Below are 24,230 nucleotides of genomic sequence, written 5' to 3'. Positions count from 1 at the left end.
GAAAATAAATAAGTTAAACAAAAGCCTTCAAGAATATTTAGATAATTTATTTCTAGATAAATACAACATTTCTTATTTCATACCTAGCTAAGTACAGAATAAACGTAATGTAGTTACTTCTTATATGAATATTTCACATTTATCCCACTAAAATAGTCCCAAGATTATTTTTAAACACTTTCCTTTTGTTCACGCGTGGTATCGGGAAAAGCTTTTACTGCTGACTAGAAGGCCCTATAAATCCTGCCTGCGAGCTTTCATAGTCCTTAAGCGAAATAACTGAAATAAGTATTAATAAAGTAAGAATATATTAAAGGTATTAAAATATTCTTTATTTTATTTATTCGTAGGTACATAAAGCTAAACTAGTATTCTAGTATAAAGAATATCTACAACGATATTTGTAAATTATTTATGCACATTCTCTTTAAAATAATACACGTAGTACATGAACAATGAGCAAAGATAGTATAAATTAACCTTTAATATTTATTTACACCATCTAATCCTACATCTTAACTAAAAAGTATTTATATTTATTTAACACTATTTCCACTTATTATTCAAACTAAAACGCCAGGATAAATAATAAACTAAGTTTAAGCGACAAAATCACGTTTTAGTTTAAACATTAAAAGGTCTCTTGTTCAGAATCATCTATTTACCAAATCGTTCTACCGATAAATTTTATCGTCGTACGGCGGCAAGCTAATAAAGTAGGGTGCTGGCGGCGGCGGAGCCAAGTATCGGACAGATCCGGGCCCTGATTGCACCTTGTGGGGCAGAGTGGCCGTAGATAAAGAAGCAGGAGGCAATGTGGCGGCGTAACCCGGCCAAGCTGCCCCCCAAAGCGGAGCCGCTCCCGCCGTCGGACTGTTGGCTAGCGGCCCGCCGCGGTACGACGTCCTTGTCATTCGCAACCGCACAATACAAATAACCACTATTAAGATCGCGATAAATGCTACAACGCCACCTACAATACCTATTATCAGATTATCGTCGTTAGTCGAAGATGCCACGCCTACCACGGGTGCTCCTTTCGGTTCACCGGAAACTTTAGGCCGATCGTGAGATGGCGCTACTGACCAGATAATATCAGGCTCAGCTGATGTTCGATGAACTAAGCGCGGTGGAGCCGTAGTGGAAATACTACTAGATGACGATGGTTGTAACGTTGTCCGTCTTCTTGCGTCACAAGTTAGTTCATCGTCACCTATTTCTGTAAGTAAAAATCCACTCAAAAAGTCTGGTGAGTCACATCGGACGTCTTCAATACCAACGTTTGGTAGCCATCTTCGTAATGCGCGAGCATTGCAATCGCAACGAATCGGGTTTGTGTCAAGACCGAACATCGATAAATCGGCTCGACGATCATCGAGAGCTACTAGCAGCTGGGGTTGCAGAGTAGACAATTGACTGCCAGCGACATCGATAGTTATTTGAGAAGATCGCGGCAAAGGGAATAACAACGCTGGTGGTAAATTATTAACGGAAGTATTCCGGAAACGTACTGTAATTGCAGGAGCCTTCAATCCAGCTAATACTCCTGATGAAACCGTCTTAAGCCTCGAGCCTCTTAATCCTAACTCTTCAAGTCTCGGGTGTAATATCGAGTGCAGTTGATCTGCACCAATTGTTGTATCCTTAACTTCACAGTCCAATTTTTCTAAGGCCAATAAATGTTGCAAAGTTCCTTGAACATCGAAGTAACCTAATCTAGGGAATCCATAAGCCCTCAGTTGAACTAAATTAGGAAGTGGCCTGAATGCGTTTTTCTCAATCCTTGTACATTCGTCTAGATATCTCATATCTAGTACACGCAGTGAAGATAGACCTTCAAAGTTTCCATCGACAAGTATCGCTATCGGGTTGCTAGAAATATTCAGGCGCTGAAGATTTTTTAGTTTAGGCCAAGAAATAGCAAGTGCTCCAGAAACATCCACAATCTGATTGTTAGATAAATCTAACGATTCCAATAACGTTGTCCTACTAAATGTTTTGTCAGTGAGCCTTGTAATATTATTGTATGACAAGTTTAAGTTACACAAGAAAGGTGTTTCAAGTTGATCTACAGATTGTATTCCAGTACCAGCCAAGTTAAGGTCTCGAACTGTTTTAGGTTCCGTAATTACATTTTTAATTGCTTTATCTGACAGCGGATTAAATGATAGATCCAATTTTTTAATATTGACCAAGACACTATCTTCTGCTGGTATATCTACAATTTGATTATGGGACAAGTCCACAGACGACACAAAGAAATATTGTTTTTGTAAAGATTTCAAAGGAGCGTGTTCGAATAAATTATTACTTAACGAAATTTTCTCAAGCATGTTTAACCGCGATCTATCGAAAATATTGTCTGGTAATTCAGAAAGTTGATTGCCTTCCAAATTCAAATTCTCCAACCGAATCAGGCCTTCAAATAGCCTGTCTCCCAAGCGATCTATTTTGTTATTGGACAGGTCCAACAGTTGTATTTGGCTAGAGTTATGGAATGCCATTTCACTAATTGTTTCAAGTTCGTTTCGAGCGAGCAATATTGTTCTCAGCTTAGGGAGACGAGCGAAATCAAGTTCATCGACATTCTTTAGCGCGTTTCCAGATAAATCGACAAATTCTAAAAACTGTAAAGTACTTATAAGTTCGGATGGGAAGAAATTGAATTTATTGTCCGTTAATATAATTTCTCTAAGACGGGGGTGTATTTTAAATGAGGACGGAAATAAATAGCTAAGCTGGTTTTCGGAGAGATCTATAACTTCCAAACTTGTTCCTGTGTTAAAGAATTCTCCTTTAAATGCGCTCAACTGATTACCCTTGAGAGACAAATACTGTATGGACATGACGTTAACAAAGGCAGGAGTCCTTATGTTTACAATGTTATTGTACGACAAATCCAAGTGAGTTAAATTTTTAAGATTCTTGAAAGTATTTTCCGAGACTTCTTGTAAAAGATTGTTTGATAAACAAATGCGTTCTAAATTCACGTTCTTTGAAAATAATTTTACGGGCAGCGCTTTCAGACCTATGTAACTTAAGTCGACGCTGAGTAAAGCTGGATTTTGTTTGAAGACATTTTGCGGTAGAACGCTTATGTGATCGTTGCGACTAATATTCAAGTGTGTTAAACTAGGAATAGAGTCAAAAGCATTCACGGGTATTTCCGAAAGCTGGTTGTCAGATATGTCTAAAAACCATAAGTTAATGAACTGAAGCTGCTGGCCTGTGAATCCCAATATTCTGTTTTGGCTGAGACTCAAAAATTCGAGAGAGGCTTCTAGCCCGCTAAAGACATCGGCCGAGATAGAATTTAATAAGTTTCCGGAGAGATCTAATCGCTTTAGCATTTTGAAGTGATTGAAGGCCGCCGTCGGTAATTCCCTTATGACATTTCGGGAAAGGACTAGGGAAGTAATTCTGTCGGACACTGCCCGAAGGATGTCGCTGGAGAGGGCGGTGACACGGTTGAAGCCCAAGTGCACGGACACGAGGTTAGGCAGGCGGGAGAGCGCCGTCGCCGGAATCAGCAAGATGTTATTGTCTCGTAGCAGAAGCGTGTCTAGGCTTGTCAATCCGTCGAATGCGTCGTCTTCCACCTGAGTGAAAATAAATTAATTTGGTAAGCAAAGCATCTAAAAAATAATGTATTCAAAGATACTTAGTTGTATAGTTTTTTGTTATAATTCTTTATAATGTTTTAATAAGGTGACTTATTTCTCTAAGATTACAAATTTAATTAAAATTAACTTCAATTTCATTTTTATATTTAATAAGTAAAAAAGACATAAGGTTTATCATTTGACTCTAGAAATGTATTTCGTATGTGTCCGTTTAAACTTCATTCCATTAGCGAATTTTATTTAAAAACAATAAATACTCGTAAGAACTGTTTGGATGAAAAACTTGATTTAAATAAATAGACAAATCATTAAGCAAGGTACTGTAGCTATAAAAATTGAATGCACACGTACCGTTCGTAATGAATTAACTCCAACATCCAAGTAGCGCAGTTCCGTAAGGCCCACGAACGTTCCCGGCATCAGCTTGACGAGGTTGTTGCGGCTCAGATCCAGGACTTGGAGGGAAACCAACGCGTTCAAGTGACTGCTATCGATATTCTGAAATAATTAATCTGTGCTGGTTCATTCATTCAAACAATCGATTAAGTTTTTGAAAGATCACGTGTTTGTAATTTGCGTCAATTACCTACTCAAAGTTCCTTGTCAAAGTTTTGATGTCAAAAATTCAATTTTACTCCAAACGGTCGGGTTTTTGCTAATTTTCTGATGAAATTTTGGGACGTTTATTAATTTAATAAGCGTTAGCAAATTGAACAAGACGCTTTGACAATGACTGAGAATGGTATAAAATGTTATTTCATGTTTTAATTGCCATCTTTATTTCCGTTAGCGAACTTGTAAACTTACCGTGATCATATTGCTGGATAGATTCAAATGCTTAAGAGCGGCAAAAGATTTGAGAGCCACCGTAGGGAAGTCGGTGATAAAGTTCTCGGAGAGGTCTAGCTTTTCCAAATTTTCCGTGCCTTGGAATACATCGCTGTTGAACTTGGAAAGTCTATTCCTGCCCAGGTCGAGCGTCTGGAGTTGGCCCAAGCCGGCAAATGCCCCGCCTTCGATTGCCGAGATCATGTTGCCGTGCAAATCTATTTCTTCTAACGTCTTTTGAGAGAAGAATGATCCTTGTCGAATGAGAGCTGAAAATGAGAAGTCAATTCTTAAATGTAATGTATCACCAAACTTATACACTTACCTAAGTTATAGTTAGACCAAGACAAGTCTGCAATGATTCACACGTAGTGCAAGTGTTATTTATCCGTCATAATTTCATAGAAGTATAATTTCATAGACTTATCTTGGTCTAACTCTAGCATAAATCGGCTCATCCGTCACAGATTCAATTTTGAACTTCAAATTGCAACATTAATGTAGGTAAGCTATTAAAATATTATATTACCTATACCCATATCAATTTTGAACGTACCTACTACCAATACCAAATGAATAATTTAAGATCTCGTTAAAACAACTGAAGTATTATGCAAATAACACGTATTTGGATAACATTACATAAATTTCGTCAAAATTAATTTACACAAGACTCTCGAGACCATCCTTAATTTCCCAATAGACAACCCGCCCATTTACTTATCAATCGAAACGGTATTGGTAGCAGTTTTCCCTACTCTGTTTATCTTAGCAATTTGAACTTACCATACACTACCTCCTATAGAATCCGCATTATCAACAAGTATAGCAGTCAGCACACACTCATGAAATAATGTATTAACTACCCTGCGAGTCATATTACCTAGTTGCATTGCATCCCAAATAGTTAAGTTAAAATACGTAAGTTAACACGCAATGATCGTTACTGAATAAAGGATGACTCACGTTAGACCGCGCCGTGCCCGGGCCGAGGCGTCTGACATATCATTTTCTATGACGGCTGATCGGTGATCACGTGGTGCTTTCCACAGAAAACGAAGAGCCGGAAGCTCCATCCCGGCCCCGGCCCGGTCTAGCGTGAGTCATTCTTTAAACGGCCGCGCTGTCATAATTTATAGGCGGTCTCTAAATTTGATGCGGATTCGCACGGCGCTTTCTTGTTTACGAGCGAGTTTTCACTCAGTGTGCAACGAATTCAATGATCGATTGAATGCTGCAATGTATGAAAAATATCGTATTCCATTATATATTTATATACTCCATCTAGAAATTAGTCTGTGGGACATACCGATTTTATTTTCCCTCAGCGATAGCACTCTGAGCGACCGCGGCCCGTTGAGCGAGGACGATGGCACGGTGTTCATATTGTTTCGATCCAGCCGTAATACCTGGAAACATTTGCCATTGCTGATAACCACTCTTATACATAAATATGTAGATAAAAAAATGAAGCTTTACGTAACAAAGTGTAAATTACATTGAAGCAGGGTGTAATCGTTAAGTGTCTCTTACACGTAATTATTCCGTAATTAAGATGTATAACAATAATTAAAAAAACTAACGTTGAACAATATAATACATAATACCACAAATGTAGTAGAGGGGTAGGTACTTTATAATTATGTTGGATATTTGCAGCGCTATTTAAAAATCGTTGTTGATATGATTGTACTCATTAAATAAGGTAACTTCGATATCAGTAGCTATAAAGTTTTTTGATATTTAATACACTTAACGATTGCAGCATTTATATATATTTATACGAGATTAGGCACTCTACTTGATTGTTAGAGTGCTACTACTGAACTAGTCACCTGCATATTACAAACTCCCCTGCATACAAACTGTATGACTTTACATAAAACGTACTTGGAACACACAAAGCGAGCATACTTCTACACAATCAATTAAGTAACTTGCCTTTAACAGATCACATCCAATCAATAGGCCCTCCTCTAAGCCTCTAATGCTATTCCCACTTAAATCCAGCTCTTCTAAAGAAGGCAGGTTGTGAAGTTCGGCCGTCGAGAATATCGGGTTCAGGTTGTCGCCGAGGAGGTTGTCAGCCAGCGCCAGCTTGGTGAGATTACCGCGGACACCAGCGAGTAGACGGTCGGGCAACCGGCGCAAGCTGTTGTAGGAGAAATCCAGATCCCTTAGAGGCAGACCGTACGATGAAAATATCTGAAATTATAATACATAAATTGCTCAAAGCATGTTCTTTGGAATAAAAACAGAGACTGGAATTAAATACACTTCAGTAAAATGATAAGAATGAGGTCTTATTAGGACACTCAAATACGTAAAATTAAAATGTTTACCAAGAGCTAAACAGAACAATCATTACAATTGATTACTATACAATAAGGTCTTTCTAGATCCTAACCTAAACAAAGTTTTTCGGAATAATTTAAGAAGTAATCTATTGAAGTGCCTGAAAGAATAAACAATTCGCTAAAATGTATTGCTTTGAAATAACGCGGACTTGCCGGTGTTTTGTAGTAGGTTGGTAACTGTCCATTGTTCGGAAACAGGCGGCGGCGATGGTCTGTACTTAACATTATAGTACAGAAAAGGCACAAATTTTCAACTCCGTGCACCTTGCATTGTCTACGTAAAGCGCTGTCGCCTCTATGGGCATAAAGCCGGGCATACAATTGCGTTGCTTGTGGTTTAGTTAGCGGCAAGTGCGGAGTGGAGTGTCAGTTAGATAATGTATTCGAGATCACAACTTTGTAAACTCCCGGGCTGACGTCCCAACACGATGCCAAGTACCAAATCTTAGAGTGCTTCGAGCTGTACTCAAGTTAGTTTGACAATCGAGACGAGTAGTTTAGATTAATAGAACTGGGCTGAAAAGGAAGTCTTGGCACGACTCTCCATAACTTTAGGTTCATCGACTGTCTCACGCTTGATTTAGTACGTATAGAAACTTTAAAGTAGATATATAACGATAGAACGCCTATAATATTGATTTATAAACTAGTTCAGTTTCAAACGGTTAAATGCAAACAATCTTACTCAACAAACAACCGCAAGCGACAAAGCAAACTGTGAAATAGCACAACTAATCGTATTTGCCAAAACGAAATTGTCTGAAACCGCATATATAGATTGGTATCGGTAAAATGTTCGTCTATTTCGGAGTGGAGTCATGTATTGGACTGCACAGCTGTATCACATGAAAACCCAGTAAAGGTTTTGTAAACGAACGTTGTTGAACTTTAACCGTATTGGAACTATAGGTAACCTCTATATCCTACCTACCGACCCATGATAAGTAACTGGTTGTAAAAAATTAAAAATCCTATTAAGAGATATGTCAGAAATATGTCACTCCTCATTATTTAGGAAAGGGGACGACCGCTTGTCCATACAAACGTCGTCCTCATTTTCCTCTCTGGATATTAATATCGAATAAAATATTTTTTACACTATTTGATGTATATTAATATTAGGTCATTACCTATGAAATTGGCGTTTTGTTCGGAGAATTTCAACGAAACACGAATTTCCATACAATTAATTTTGCGGATATTTTTTTGATGGCTAATTCAAACCAAACAAAATTTTTCCAGTAATTTTTGACACCTTTAAGGTATGTTTTCAATATCTCCATTTCTTGAAAATTGGTACCATTAGAAAAATATAAGTAATTTTAATACTCGAACCGACAGCACATGAAAAGACCTATTTTCAAGGCTTAATTCTGAACACTTAACAATAAAAAATAACAATTAATTGTATGTAAAATCGTTGTTTATTGAGTGCACTGTAGTTTTATTGTAATTGTGTATGTACTTTTGTAAAAAAAAAAAACTAGGATCAGACTTATATCTATGAACAAAAACGCCAATTTCATAGGTAAGGACCCAATATTAACTATTATAGACCCTTAAGCCTCTTCGTTTGATTTGGTAGTGATTTTCAGTCAGTCAACCGAAAGGGCATAGCCACGGTTAATACGCAATCAACTGTGTAAAAATATTTTCCATCATGCCAATATCCAGGGAGGAAAATGGGAACTACGTTTGTATGGAGAAGCGATTGTCTACTATCGTCTTAAGAGGGAAGTGTAGCTACTGACAAAAGTAACTTCCTTCATACAATTTCCATTTCGGGAGAAAAAGATTTCGACTAACTAAATCTTAACAAATCACATTGAATTTAATGTCGATCGCTTCAGCGTAATAAATTATGAATTATGGGTTTATAGGTTTCACTTTTTATGAAATAAAAGTTAAAAAAAATATTTTTTTCACGCCACTGTTCGGAAATGTGGCAATAGATGGTCTAAAACCAAGCTGGAAAGTAGGCAATAGCTGTAGCACCTGAACCACCACTACTACAATGTTTCATTGTTATCATCATCTCGGCTGCCCTAAGCAGAAAACAAGTAACCCAGTTTTGTCAAATTTTTGAGGAGAGCAAAAAAACGTAATTTGTCAGTTTTGTTAGGTATTTGGTCTAAAATGTAACATCTGTTTATACCATTATGTTAAAGGCGATAAAATTAAGCTTGTACAGACTTTATTTTTTGTTATTCTTGTATATTAAACTTTGTACAGGCATAAAATGTTTTCTGTGTAGTTTACTGCCCGAAAATCTCAGAACCATTCTACACAAATTCAAGTATCTCGTGTTTAGCTTGGAAACAGCAAGCATTTTAGCTTCTTAAATACTAAACATATTTGGCTCTCCGCTCAATAACTTTTCCAATTTTCATGCAATTCTGAAGGAAATGGTACCAAATGAAAGCTAATAATATAAGCTAACGAAAACTGATTTTTATTTCTTTCAGGTTTATCGACTTCAAAATCCCTGTTAGATAATAAAACGCTTGAAAAAATAATATATTTTTTTATATATTTTAAAGTTCTTTTCTATTGGAAAATAGATTTTTTTAATTAGTGATTGATGTTGCCATCCTCGTACCTTCTGACACATGGTTATTGGTACCTATTTCATCGATTTTATTTATTTTTATAGAGATTATTTTGTGATACGATGACCCATTCCTTCAACAAACTCTCTGTCTTTGTGGATGGGTGGTACCTACAGGATCCTGCTTCCGAACTTTTCTTTTTTAGGGTTCCATACCTCATAAGGCAAAACGGAACCATTATAGGATCACTTTGTTGTCCGTCCGTCCTCCGTCCATTTGTCTGTCAAGATCCTTTATCTCGGAAACACGTGGAGGTATCGAGTTGAAATTAAAACCATATACTCAGGTCTACATTCCCTTAAAGATGTAGAAAAAAATCAAACACCTACATTAACGTAAAAAAAAGATACGGTGGTTTATGCCAAAATACGTAAGTAAATTTCGACATTCTCAAGGGATTCAAAATTTAAAGGTACCTAAGTAGGTGGGTAGTAGGTAGCTAGGTCAACGAGAAGCCCCGTTGCCCTAGAACTATGAAATTTGGCAAGTAATATTGTATTACATTATAAGTACAGGGAATAATCTGAAAACTATAAATTTGTAAAAAATAAAAAAAATCAATAACTACATTTGTAAGGAACGCTCGGTGGGCGAGCCCGACTTGCATTTTTTATAGTCTTATTTGACAGACGTGTTTGATAGGAATGAGGCAGGTGCATGGAATGGTGAGAGCGGGTGAGTTCATAAAAATCAATATTTGGGGACAATCTTACACTGGTTGACCTAGCCCCAAATTAAGCAAAGTTTGTACTATGAGTACTAGGCGACGTTATATTTTCAACGTTATATATCATTGTTATCATCATCCTGTCCTTGGTGACGGTTTGCTACAGCAATGAGCATCATTTAAAACATAAAAACCAATAAAAGGTCTTTTTAGGCGCAACTTTTTCCTTCAAAAATAACATTAAGTTATTCATAGGACCAATTTCTTGTTTAAAAAAAAAAGAAATGTCAAATCCATTCAGTTCATTTTTTTTAGCAATTATCCATTCAATTCACGCTTAAGGCATTTTTTACTTTTGTAGCTGTTTGTGTTTTTTTTTTTAGCAAAAACGCTTCTAAGTTTAGATTCGGTTTGAAGCAAATAACAGAAAAACGCCTCTTAAAAGCAGGGACAGGAACCGGTTACCTTAACCGGGGTTTTTCATAGGGTTATTTTAGAGGTGTTTATAAAAACCCCTACCATAACGGTAACCGCTTAATAAGGTAACACTTTGATTCGGTAACCGTATCAGATCGAGTTAACCTCTGTTACCGGTAACCGAAATAAAAACCCAGTCTATTCAGTTACCTCATTATGAGGTTTTTGACCAGTTCAAACGATTGTAATCTTTACGCACACTTAAATTCAACTTATTATTGAATAACCGAGGTTGGCATGGGCGGTCTATGAAGCCTCCAGCACAAACAAGTTTTTTTGCCTTTCCTTTGTTTATCTTTATACCTACTTGTGTGGTGTGTTCTTATTATAAATTTGTATGTCTTTCCCATCACGGAACAATGGTGTTCCGGACCTTTGGGAGGCGTGCGCGGAGCCGAAGCCAACACGTAGAGGCCCTTTTGACACTTTAATGAAATGTAAGGGGTACACCGAGCGGAGGCTGCCCTTGCCCGTGTCATGGGACGCACGCAGAGGCAGCACCCGCCAGGGTGTAAGGACTATTGAGAGTTGATGGAATCTAAAATGAACTAGGTTATTGGGTGAAAGCGATGGACTAAGAACTGAGCTATGGGGTAAAAAACCGGACGCCTGCCTAATAAAACGGTATGCAATTTTATTTCCGGCAGACGGTGACTCGCCCTCACAAGATGGGCCCCCACAAAAAGCGACATCTAGGATGGCTCAAGGGCAACACCGGTGTGAGCGGCTCAGGGGTGTCGAGAGGTGTGCGCCGCTTTCTACCCAGTGGCTGTTAACAGCCACTGTGCCAACTCGCGTCTTATGCATATTTCACTTCCACCCCTGGAGCTTATAGCTCTAACGACTCCACTCTGGCCGGCCGGCTAAGGCAAGCCAGAGGCAGAGAATCCTGTCCCACCCACCCTCCTTGCGGGTAACAGAACTCTCCAGGAGCACTCGGGTACGTGAGGTCGCTAATCCCCAACAGCTCGCCACAAGCTGCCCTGCGTTGACTGATTGCACTGGTAAAACCAGCGGGCGATGGGGTCGTCACATCCCTACGCCATTTATTATAAATATTATTATATTATAACTAAAATAATTAAAATAAATAAATTAAATAAGTTTAATAAATTAAATAAATTAAATAAATTAAATAAATTAAATAAATTAAATAAATTAAATAAATTAAATAAATTAAATAAATTAAATAAATTAAATAAATTAAATAAATTAAATAAATTAAATAAATTAAATAAATTAAATAAATTAAATAAATTAAATAAATTAAATAAATTAAATAAATTAAATAAATTAAATAAATTAAATAAATTAAATAAATTAAATAAATTAAATAAATTAAATAAATTAAATAAATTAAATAAATTAAATAAATTAAATAAATTAAATAAATTAAATAAATTAAATAAATTAAATAAATTAAATAAATTAAATAAATTAAATAAATTAAATAAATTAAATAAATTAAATAAAAAAAAAAAAAAATAAATAAAGTAAATAAAATAAATAAAATAAATAAAATAAATAAAATAAATAAAATAAATAAAATAAATAAAATAAAATAATTAAATTACATTAATTAAATTTATTAAACAAATATAACAAATTAAACTAAATTAAATAAATTAATTAAATTAATTAAATTAAATAAATTAAATAAATTAAAAAAAATAAATAAATTCAACAAGTTCAATAACTTAAATTAATTAAATCAATTAAATAAATAAATTAAATTAAATAAATTTAATAAGTAAAATCAATAAAATCAACAAAATATAAAAAAGTAAATAAAATAAACAAATTTTTTAGTATTTTTTTTAGTTCTGACGGCACATCACTAAAACTACTTTAATGTAGCAAACCAGTAAGCAACCGATAATAAAGGTTACCATAACTGAATGAAAACCTGTTAAAAACCCTTAACAAAAAACCTATCGCGATGGGGTTTTGAGATTAACTCGGTTAAAGGTTAGGGTTACCGTTTCAATAAGGTTACCATTACAATCAGCGGGCTTAGCAAGGTTATATCATATTGCGCGTGGAATCTACTGTCGTCTTTTAACGATAGTCGTGTTTTTATCGTTTTGCTGAACATGGTTACGGGCTACGATAAGAATACCACGTCGATATCGTATAAAGTTATCCACTATCATTCGTAAGTGACCACGATTGTCTATGCCTAGAGTTTATGAAAAATCCATTTAATGCCTGGCTTTATTAAAATGTCGGACGTGTGTCGGACGATGTTTGAAAACGAATAGTTAGTTTTATTACTACACTTCCAAATTGAAAAATGTTTAAATGAGTGACAGCTTTATACAAATTGACTTACATTATAACATGCACGGATAATCGTGTTTTCTCAACTGACAATTCACTTGACATTGACAAGCATCGCGTACGCGCATGATTCAGTGAATTTAGTGAACATACAAACTAAGTCGAAGAAAAATACTGATTTGCTGTGTGAACTAAAGGAAATGCCACCCAAAATGTAAGTTTCTCTAATTTATTTATAGAAAAAGTTATAGTTCGTTTGATCATTAACTGGTTTTGTCATGAATATGTTTAATTTCAGACGATGCTTCGGCGCACAAGAAAATGCTAGCCAAATATATATAACTCAGCATCCCCTGTTCGCCTACACCTACAGGGAGATCCATGAGCCTCTCGGAAGCCAGAGATACAAAATGCAATGCTTCACATTGCACATAACTTCTAAGATCCAGAAGAAAGGATTGAAGATGTAAGTACACCTTTCCTAAACTAAAATCATGAAAATTTTCTGGTGCCTTTTAATATTATTGACACTTATTATCTATTTCTTCTCATTCTATCTATTATGTTCTACTAAGTGACAAAAGTTTGTTAAAAACCTGTTCTATCACTACTATAATTTCAGGAAGTTGATTTGGCAAAAATGATGTGTAAAAGTTACACTACAACACTACCTATGCATACATTTATTCACACTGCATAAAAAGTGCATACGCATTCTAACAAATATTAACATCCTTGAAACCCGTAGACCTCACTTTAAAAAAAAATTTTTTTTTACTCTGTATATTCTATAAGCTAGTTTTGTAGCAAGAATAAAAGTTTATTGACAAAGAAAAAGACACACTTTATGCCATAAATCTAAGACATAAAGATAAAATATTATTAATAAGTATTTAGTTTTTATGCCTGTTCCGGATGTGAACTCCCGCTCACTTAAACTTTAAGTCCTTCCTCTTTATAACCGTTTTATGTCTAATTGTTTTGCCGTTCAGGCAACCTATCTATGGAATGCACTCCCTCTACCTGTAAGACAAGCCCCAAGAAAATTTGTTTTTTGAGTAGTCATGCTCGGTAGTCATCTGCTAAATGTCTCGTCTAGTGTCTATCATCCCATATACATATTAGTACATTTATTTTTATAACATATATGTATTTTTATGTTAGTATGTATATCTAAGATATACCTATTGCATTTGCTTTTTGATTGGTTTTTGCACCAACCTTTAGTGTTTATATGTGACGTCCCACGGGTAAATGTACCTTATGGCGGTTGGCGCTTACTCTATTAACTATTAACGCCGCTCCAATATTATTGCGGCGCTATGCGACGTAAGCGCCAGCCGCCATAAGGTACCTTTTGCCGTGGAACGTCACATATTTGTTTCTATGGTTGACTAGTAGGTGGTAGATAATGCCTTTTGGCATTAAGTTCGCTATTTTTACGTAATTATATATGTTTGTGCAATAAAGTTTATAAAATAAATAAAGTAGCCATACCCACAAGTAACTTACAAATTCCCTGCAAGAGTTAGGCCGGCGCCCCACTGCTGCGCACGCTATGTGCAAGATAGGGAAAGCTGGAAGTTACTCCACCGACAAGTTACTTAGTAACTCTTAAGTTAATGATGATGATCTTCTTTTCCAGGGTCCGTCGGGCCTGGGCATTATGATCATCGAGGGGCGGCACACGGAAGCCGGCCGAGGAATCTTCGTCTCCGACTTACAAGAAGGCAGCGCTGCCGAACAGGTGACTGGCAATTGTAATTAAGTAATTGTCATAATATTTGGATAACCGACCTTTATCTTTCTTTTATTTGAGGGAAGATAAAATTCAGATAGATTGAGTGCGATATATATTGTAGAGCAGGGGCCCATTTCTCGGACGGTATTAGGCCGGAGCCCCACTGCTGCGCACGCTATGTACATGACCCACGTTCCTATACAAAATTTCGTGGGCTTGCCCACGGTTTGTATTAAAACGTGGGCCGTGGATGTAGCGTGCGCAGCAGTGGGGCGCCGGCCTTATTCAATACAAATAAATTGTATTAGTACCTATTCTACTAAGATTATAAAATAATATAATACCTACTAGTACAATATTCTTACTTATAATATGTAATATAGGAATACTAGGAACAGTTATGTTAGCACTAAAGCTGGCCATATACATTTGACAGCTAAGTTTGACCCACTTCCCGATTTCCAATTGAGATGAAATTTTGCATACTTACATAACAATATGTAAATCGGATGACAATTGCAATATTATGATGACATGGAGCCTATCTGATGATGGAGATATGAGGTGGCCATGGGAACACTGTGATAAAACAACGCAAACTAATTGTGCTTGCTGTTGTTAGAATGGACTCTGAGTCTGAGTCTGAGTCTTAGTGAGTATTAGTTGCCTGTTGAAAGAAAAGTACAGTCAGCGATAAAAGCTTATACCAAAAATGATATTTTTGCTAAAAACTTATTTATATTGTTAGGGCTTGGGAGTAGAAGCTGGTTTCTTTACTGCTGGCAGCTGGAATATTTTTTTTTGTGTTTGGAAAATGGTTTATTGTACCTATACCTGACTATGGGAATGATTTTAGCAGCCTATGTAAGTGTGTGGGTATGTTTGTGTCGTATAGAATATCGTGGTACAGAACTACACTTGATACATAATACAACTTTAATAACGGATAAATAATTACTAGAACAAAATTCAATTTATTTTCAATCGATAATTCGGACAACTGTAACATAAAAATCCCCCTGGCTTAAAAACGAGAGCTTTCTAAAAGTGACATTAATTTCACATAATTTGGCAATGAACCGCTGTAAGTACTAGCCTGCGCCTGACCTCATCTAATATAATTTGTTTCTGTTTCAGTCATGACATATTGGAGGCTTGAAAGTGCACATACCCATACATTGGACGTTAAGCTCAACGAGACCATGCGATGCATCTCAGGCACTATCCGATCTACAACCACCACTGGCTGCCGGCATTGAGTCACATTGCCCCTCCTCACATCCGACGACTCAAGGCGTTGAAGAGGGAGGCTGAGAATATCACGAATAACCCCACCCTGACCCTGTGCTACAGCTGGGAGCCTGACAAGCTTTAATATTTCGGATAGGTGGATAGCGGAATGGTCAGCTTCGGCAGCTCGGAGTTGCTGTATATCTGACCCAACTAAAAAACCAAAAGGGTTTGACCTTCCTCGGAAAATCTGGTGCCGCCTGAGAACCGGACACTCATACCCTGGGCCTGTTGAGGACCTGAAGACCGTGACACCTGACTTGGTTGCTTAGCTTGGCAACCTCAAGGCTACACTCTGAATGCCACTTTATTGGAGCATTCCACGAGCTGTCCCGTACAAACGCATTTTATTTCCTGTGTTGCGACTTTTTTTTTTCGCCATTTAAAGCAAGCGAATAATTTTCCGTGCATGTTTGACCATTTGTCATAGAAAAGGAAACTCTTATACCTGCAAATCTCCAGAAAATCTGCATTTCTACGGGACAAACGGTAGTCAATTTCATGGAATGCTCCATTGCCAAAACATGATAAGTTGATGGCAGAAAAAATATTAGGAATACAAACCATATACCTACATATAAATTCTATGTTAAGTATGTACTAAGTTATTCTAGGTTAAGTACTAACTTATTGTCTACTCTATACATAGGTAATTACATTTAGCAAGACATGTTGGCCGTGGGTACCAAGCTCAGCATGTGCTAGACTGGCGTCCAGCGCTGGTTTTCAGTTTGGCCCCTTTTTGTTGGAGGTCTGAGAGGAATGTTGATCTTTTCTACACCGTTAAGCATTCTATTTATATTGGAAACGAAACTTATAGATGAGCAGTTATGAAATAGCAATAAATGTGCCCCGGGCGACGTCCAAGGGGGGGCGCCAAAATGGGCTAAAGACTACCTCTCCGCCTTGCCAAAGGCAGCAGGGAAACTTTTGTCAGTCGTATTTACCACCACTGTGAAGTGTGAAATGCGGATGGTAATCTGGCCCACAGCGCAAAGGGAGAAAGACGATCTTTTAGGAACTCTTTTTGCATCGAACTCGATCTTGAAAGACGACGGTAGCGCCCTACCGCCCACCATCCCGTAGTGTGAATACTCTATGACAGAAACTTCTATCAAGCAGAGGGATATTCGGCGGGAGTTGCTATGCTTTCGTTTTATAAGGCGAGCGGGCCAAGTGCTTCAGAGTTGTGTCCAGTGTTAGCGCGTCTTTTACGTTAGGGGTCTCCTGTCGAAGTTACCATCTTATGGACTGTCCAATAGACTACCTATGCAAGTGGATCGCTAGCCCTTTATCCGGCTGGCGCATATGAGCCGTAGTTGACGGAACCTGATGCTTCAATAGCTGCTGCTGCATATCTGTGACATGTTGTCTATCGACGACATTCATCGATATGTGGACTACTGAGGATTCCTATACACTATACAGGATGGCTAAAAAATAATTACATTCCCGTTGCCAGGGAGGTTTTGGGATTATACTGAGCAACTTTTGCTACGGGACCAACCTCGAAATCGCGAAAAAAAGAGTTTACCCTCCCATAGACTTTCGACCAGCCAAAACGTATGAAACAGCCAAATTTTTTTCGCGACTTAGGGGTTGGTCCCATTTCGTTAGTTCATTTCGTTTCGGAGAGGGGGGGGGGGGGGCAAATTTGGGGCCTGCCCCGGGCGCCATATCCTCTAGCTACGCCACTGCCCTCGCTCCGAGACGTTCCTGGTACAAAAGCTGTTCATAGTAATCCAGCGATAAAGCTGCTGGCATGATGGGCACTTTCACACCGGGTACGGCAGTGAATGATTTGTTTGTACACCTACATTTAATGTGTAAATAAACTTTGTTTAATTTTTTGGCAATAGTTGTTTTATTTACGCATTTATAATATTCTCTCTAGCACAGAGCCGAAATTGTTAACTTATCTATAGAGTTTAGTAAACAAAAAAAGACTTGACAACACCACAAGTGACGAGAATTGTCATTCTTGTATCTACCTAAATGGAATTTAACATAGTTTTTAATATTCAACATTAGTTATTGGCGTATTGAGTCTGACCGCAGTTATAGTCACTAAAGTAGACTTATTAGCATAATAGAGCATTTAGGAATATTTTTATTTGACCTTTTGACCGCCAGACTCACTAGACGTGTCGTTAAGACGCGCCTTTTCATACAAACGTAGTCCACATTTTTCTCTCTGGATAATAACATTAAATATTTTGATACAATTTGTTGTATATCATATCAACATCAACTACAGCCATGCCCCTACATTTGTTCTTTTTTTTATTTTATTTTAATTATTATAAGAGTTAGGAGCATTTAAAAATTTGTATGAAATCTGTCTTACGCTCCTAATTTTTACAATAATCAAAAATTCGAACGTAGGGGCATAGCTTTATGGTTAATATACATTAAATTATGTAAAAATATTTTCCATAATGTCAATATCCAGAGAGGAAAATGAGGACTACGTTTGTATGGAGAAGCGGAAGCGGCCATCTCCCTTTCCTCTTAAGTAAGAACGTGCCTAAAATGTTTTTATTACCTATGCTTTCATTGTACTATACTGCATATGAGTCGGATTTTACGTTTAGAAGCTATATATATCACAAATTTTGTACGCATAAGGCTAAAATGAAAAATAAGAATAAATGACACCTACATTGAAGCATGCCCGGGAATGGTGTTCTGTGTGAAGATTATCCGTCTTGAATGTTTACTAGTCTCTACTTGTATAGAAATATAGGTAAATTAGGTAGGTATTTGTGTGATAGTAAAACATAGTAATAGGCGAAATATGTATTTATTAAGCTTATTAAGAGCCGGTTTTGTGTATGCTTGCATGCTTAGGAAGTTTTTTAGGAGCGTCTTCTCTAATTTTTCCCTTGATCCACGAGACGTTTTCTGGAAGAAAAAGAAAGAAATAAGTAAAAGTAGGTTCATGTGGCAGCGATGGAGTAAGTATTTTCACATGAGTGCAGTCTAGTGCACTCAAGATATATACTAAACAATCGCCAGGAATAATATCCATTAAACAAGGCAGCACATTAGAACTAGGTGCCTTAGTTAAACCTAATAAGTATTGCATTCCCAGATTATATATGCCAGAGATAACTACTTATCATACATAACTATCAAACAATAGGTAGGTACATATCTCAATGCACAATACAGCCGCACTCATACTTATTCAAAAAAGTAAAAGTTACTAAGACATTCCTTGTGGAAAGTCACAGTTTAATACTTAATTCAGTAAGTCAAAAGAACTTACCTTCTGTTTACAGCATCTACAAACTGCTTGAGGTTCAGGCTTACAGTAGTGTGGCCAATCCAGTAAGTAGTGCTCCAATAGACAAGCCATGATCTTGACTAGTCCCACGTTGGTAGTTGCCATCAGCTAGCAGGTGTAACTGTTACACACCAGCAGCTGCTGCTGCTGCTGGTGGTGTAGATGTGCTGCTGGTGTGGTGTATACTGTTAGAACCTAAAACAAATAAGTACCTAATTAAAGTACCGGCCAATAATATATCACCTCCATGCTTTTACGGTATAACTTTTTTTATATTTGTGAGTGACTTCCACAGCTTTAGGTAGTTTAGTAGTATTCCTTGTCCAGCGATGAGAAAAATTGGTCTATGTAATGATTTTTTCATAGAGGTTTTTTGTTTTAATGTATGGTCAACTTCATTATTTTTAAAGAGCTTTTTTAGTAATATGCTGAGTCTCTTATTGTAGTTCACAGTATTTCAGTATTCATAATATCTTATACCTTTAAACGAGCAATTCTTGTATATTTATTTATTTATATGTATATATATTTCGGGGATATCGGAAACGGCTCCAACGATTTCGATGAAATTTGCTATATGGGGGTTTTCGGGGGCGAAAAATCAATTTAGCTAGGTCTCATCTCTGGAAAAACACGCATTTTTGAGTTTTTATGTGTTTTCCGAGCAAAGCTCGGTCTCTCAGATATTATTTATATAAAATGACTAGTAAAATATGAAATCTACAAACTAACCTACTACAAGTTCATACAAAAACACACAAAGGTGATATGTTATTGACCGGTACTGTAAATCTAATTTTGTCAAGTAGATTTTCCCCCTTAGGTTCGGAGGTTAGGATATGAATGTTGAAGTAAATAGTAGCTTAAGTAACCTCTGTTAGTAGGTTAGTAGCATAAGTAAGAGATTGTACAACAGATATCTTAACATACTAACTTTTACATATAATAATGAGGCCGGTACCTAGTATTGAAGAGTTTAGTAGCATTGTCATTAAGACGTCTGTTTTACATAGAATCAATGATTTCAAATATAATAGGGTCTATGCATAGAATACATATTAACTTTATAAGAAACACTGCAATTTTATAGCTTTACCTTTGAGATGTTTTGGTAGGTAACCCATCACCGTTTTGAAGCTCGGCGTTAAATGCACTGCACACTCCTTACGCACTCTGTAAATATGCCGAAACTCTTCGTCCGTCATATCAAATGGGCTGCAAGTGTTTCTTAAAGCTGTTTACGATATTTTTCTTCAACAGCAGCCGCGAGTAGGAATAATAAAATTTGACTTCCCTGCGAAGAAAATATTGACAATATTATATACAGCGGAACATTGTAACTAATAACTCTCAATATAATCATAGAACTGATATTTACCTGTAATTTATACCTTAAAATATGATTATTCACTACTTTTGCTTTCACGACAAGGCTTATCGTCATCTAAGAAGCACGTAGTTAAAATTAACTAAGTTGAACTGTCAAAATGGGACAATCTGTCAAATTATCCACATCTTATCCAACGACCATGTTATGCAAATTGTCTTCTATCATCTACCGCTGTCAAATGTGGATAACTCCATATATCGTCTGCAACCATAGTATGGACGATAAAACCGACGATAACGGCCGTTTTATCCACACCTATTGCGTGATAACTACCTTGTCGTACAACCTTGCTAAGCCCGCAGGTAACAGTATGATAGGGTTACCGAATGATACGGTAACCGAATCGATTGGGTTACCGAATTGATAGGATTAAGCGTAAAGAGGGGTTTTCCGGTCCTTGCTTAAAAGTGATAAAAAAAGTAAAAAAGGCGGGATCTGAAGATACTTACTGAATTGGATAGTGTAAATTGTGTTTGACTAAAAAATACAAGAAACACGTATCTACGCTCGCTATAAAAATGAGTTCTTCTAGTGAAGAAAATGACATTCTTACGCTGACGCCTACCGAAATTCAAGAGACAGCACAGGCAGTGGCTAGTAATTTGCTACCAGAGAAATTGGGGGCTAGTACTTATAGTTATGCAAATGTTTTCTTATTTCCTCGCAGTAGTCGTGAAAAGCACTATGTAATGCCTCGGCCGGAAACGCTTAAGATGGACTCGTATTATTTGAGGGCCTCCACTAACGTGTCGGCCCTCAAACCACTCGTCCATCTTTTAGCGGTTTTCCTTCCTCTCCTACAATGTACTATTGTATAGCAAATTTTGAAACAAAGAAAACCTTTAAACCTAGTTTTTCATTGTGTCAATATCATACTAAAAATCATGGAGAATGGAAAATATTTAGAAGTGGATAAACGTTTTCTCTTTTTGCATGGACGATCATTTGCTATACTTCCCTCTTAAGTTTTCTGTTAAAAAAAAATTAACTGTCTCCTAAATAATCAGTAATGAGTGTTAATATGGAGCAGCTGACCGCGTTGCTATTGATTCTATGTGGTTATCAGATCATGAACAATTGCGTGCAGGAATAGAAAACTGCGGACGTTTTAACACGTATATGTTTTAATCAAACTACTCGTTGCTGACAACTAACGGAAATGTATAGTTGTATACTTCAATAAAATGGTACAGCAATTAATTTCCGCGGAAACTGAAATTGAGGATTGATAAAGTACCTAGTTATATCGTTTACAGTTTTACATATTTTTGACAAAGATACGAAGGTATTACTATATGTACAAAATCAACTATCGCCTCTTCAATAAATATATTTATAAAACTCTGACTTTCTATTTTTGCGAAGCACTGACAAAAACATTCTTAAAATACACCTTTAATTTATGTCCAAAAATAAATTCGTTTTACGTAAACAGTGCACTCAGTTATATATTTGAAGTAAAAGCGAAAAGCTGGTTTTCTGATATACCTACCTACTATAAATTCTATAAATAGGAAACTCCAATTCGGTTACATAAAAAATTCTTAATCATTACCTGAGTAGGAAGCGTTTGATGTCCTGCATGCCTTTGCCTAAACGAGACTATGGGCGCCGCATACGGCAATGGCGGGAAGTCCCCCCCAAAGACTACTCTGTCGCAATCCATATGGATGGTGAGCTGCAGGCTTCTGTCCACCTTCACCGCGCAACGGCAGGGGTAGCGCACATCATCGTGGAGCTCCGAGCACGGGTACCATGGGTGCTTCGCGACCACGAGGGGCACCAGCGCGAGTAGTAATTTCCACATCGTGATCTGGAAACAAAAAACTCATGTTAATTTAAATTTCGAACGTCATCAGAATTTACGACAAGTAACGTTTGGTTCGGCACAAATTTTTAGCTAGCCTCTGCTAGGTGGCAATAGAAAAATGCGAAAAATCCTACCCAGGTTATGTCATACTATGTTATGAACCCAACCTGAGTGACACATTTCTAAACACGTAACATTTACGAGTGGCCTTTCAAGGGCTTTCTCACGTGTGCAGGACGGAGGTCCTCTATAAAATGTTTATACATCGCAAACAATCACCATAAAGCGAACGTCACCTGCAGGTTTTTCAAACAATGCATTTATTCGTAGCATTCTCGACAGACTTTTATGTGAGTAGCTAGATCAGTGCCTCAAACGCGTTAGTTCCGCGTAGCATTATTCCCGATCGCATTTTTCTCCACTCGCGTTAGTTCCGCGTAGCATTATTCCCGATCGCATTTTTCCCCACTCGCGTTAGTTCCGCGTAGCATTATTTCCGGTCGCATTTTTCCCCACTAGAGTTTGTTTTCAAAAAACATTCAGTCCACAACTTAGCTAGACGGAGCCCCGCTTTGCGGGGCTCCTATTTCTGGGCGGTTTGCCCTTCGGGCATCTGAAGCTACCTAACGAACCTAACCTACCTAACCTATTAATTTAGTGTGACGTCCATGAAAACATTATACTTTGGGGAAAAAAGTGTAGGTAGGTTAGGTTCGTTAGGTAGCTTCAGATGCCCGAAGGGCAAACCGCCCAGAAATAGGAGCGCTCCGTCTAAAAATGCGACCGGGAATAATGCTACGCGGAACTAACGCGAGTGGGGAAAAATGCGATCGGGAATAATGCTACGCGGAACTAACGCGTTTGGGGCACTGATCTAGCTACTGTTTTATGTTTGAAGTTCTGAAATGTTTTTTTCCTTAATTAATGCAATAGGTACTTAATACCTCTAATATCTTCCTTCATGGAGGAGGAGTTCAGCTTAATTGTTTTGTATTTGGTTGGTGAATACGGAACTACTTAGGTGATGTGCAGAAAATAGCTGTATTATATATGACTGTCTTCATCTATATTTTTTATGAGCAAATGTTTTGTTGTTAGCATATTTATACATTATCCTTTTTTAACGGTATCTAGTAGGTACCTATGTAACTATATTTTATTCAGGAGGAGACATTTTTAGTTAAAGTTGAGACTGCTTAGGACAAATCAATATATATTTCGCAATAAAGTGTCATTCTATGGAACTTGCTAACTATGTAAACAAACCGCCATATTGAAATTGTCAAATAATGATGAATTTACTAGTGCCAGTAGTGCCTTTTGTTTACATAGTTAGCAAGTTCCATAGAATGACACTTTAGGTACGGAGTGTACGAACTATTCAATGATTTATCAGTGCCTTGAGTTCCAAGATGGTTACACCAACTGTTCGCAATCGGTATTCATTACCATAAACGGGACCTCAAAAGCCTATACAAACACATAGGTCTACAAATTTATGGTATTCTAATATAAAACTTCTTATCATATCAGCAAAGAGTACATTATGGCTTGACCTGTAAGATATATAAGTTGGCAAACCTTTAACCGGGCTGAGACCAAGGAACACCTCGTAAACAAAGACGTAGTAAGCAGAATTTACGAGGGTACCATTGTTTGTTTCAAACGTCGCGTTAACTTCAACTTATTTGGACCGAAGTTTCATGATTGATGTAATTTGAGACAAGTATACGAGGTAAATTCATCTTAATATAAACTTTTGTAATAACTCGTTAGCGGCCATAGCGCAAAATTTACGATCTAACGAGGTGTCAAAAAAGCTTACAAATTCTTAATTACCTACTTATAACTGTCATGTATTTTGTTAAT

At 37.0% G+C, this 24,230-nt stretch overlaps 1 protein-coding gene and 2 long non-coding RNA genes across 4 annotated transcripts in view; 2 read left to right on the top strand and 1 right to left on the bottom strand.

Annotated features, from left to right (window-relative positions):
• The window catches only part of LOC134806041 (uncharacterized), a 130,182-nt gene extending 111,949 nt beyond the window's left edge, over positions 1-18,233 (top strand). The window contains exon 3 of the long non-coding RNA XR_010146456.1: positions 18,189-18,233. This is a non-coding gene — a long non-coding RNA (uncharacterized LOC134806041). The remainder of the gene's footprint in view (positions 1-18,188) is intronic.
• On the bottom strand, positions 86-22,373 carry LOC134806034 (protein artichoke). Its single transcript, XM_063779243.1, has 6 exons — positions 22,107-22,373; positions 6,393-6,656; positions 5,761-5,860; positions 4,431-4,720; positions 3,975-4,121; positions 86-3,599 (listed from the first exon to the last, which is right to left on the bottom strand). The coding sequence occupies exons 1-6, from the start codon at positions 22,356-22,358 to the stop codon at positions 675-677; spliced, it is 3,978 nt and encodes a 1,325-aa protein (XP_063635313.1). The 5' UTR covers positions 22,359-22,373; the 3' UTR covers positions 86-674.
• On the top strand, positions 12,806-15,809 carry LOC134806039 (uncharacterized). 2 transcript variants are annotated; one of them, XR_010146454.1, is made up of 4 exons: positions 12,806-13,055; positions 13,140-13,307; positions 14,487-14,588; positions 15,720-15,809. It is a non-coding gene; the product is annotated as an uncharacterized LOC134806039 (long non-coding RNA). The 2 variants fall into 2 exon arrangements; XR_010146453.1 differs by having other exon boundaries at positions 12,806-13,307.
• Positions 22,374-24,230: the final 1,857 nt, after the last annotated feature.

Source organism: Cydia splendana, chromosome 2 (assembly GCF_910591565.1).
Source record: "Cydia splendana chromosome 2, ilCydSple1.2, whole genome shotgun sequence".
Lineage (NCBI taxonomy): Eukaryota > Metazoa > Arthropoda > Insecta > Lepidoptera > Tortricidae > Cydia > Cydia splendana.
The sequence above is the reverse complement of the archived record's forward strand: the minus strand, read 5'-3'. Positions and strand labels throughout refer to the sequence as shown.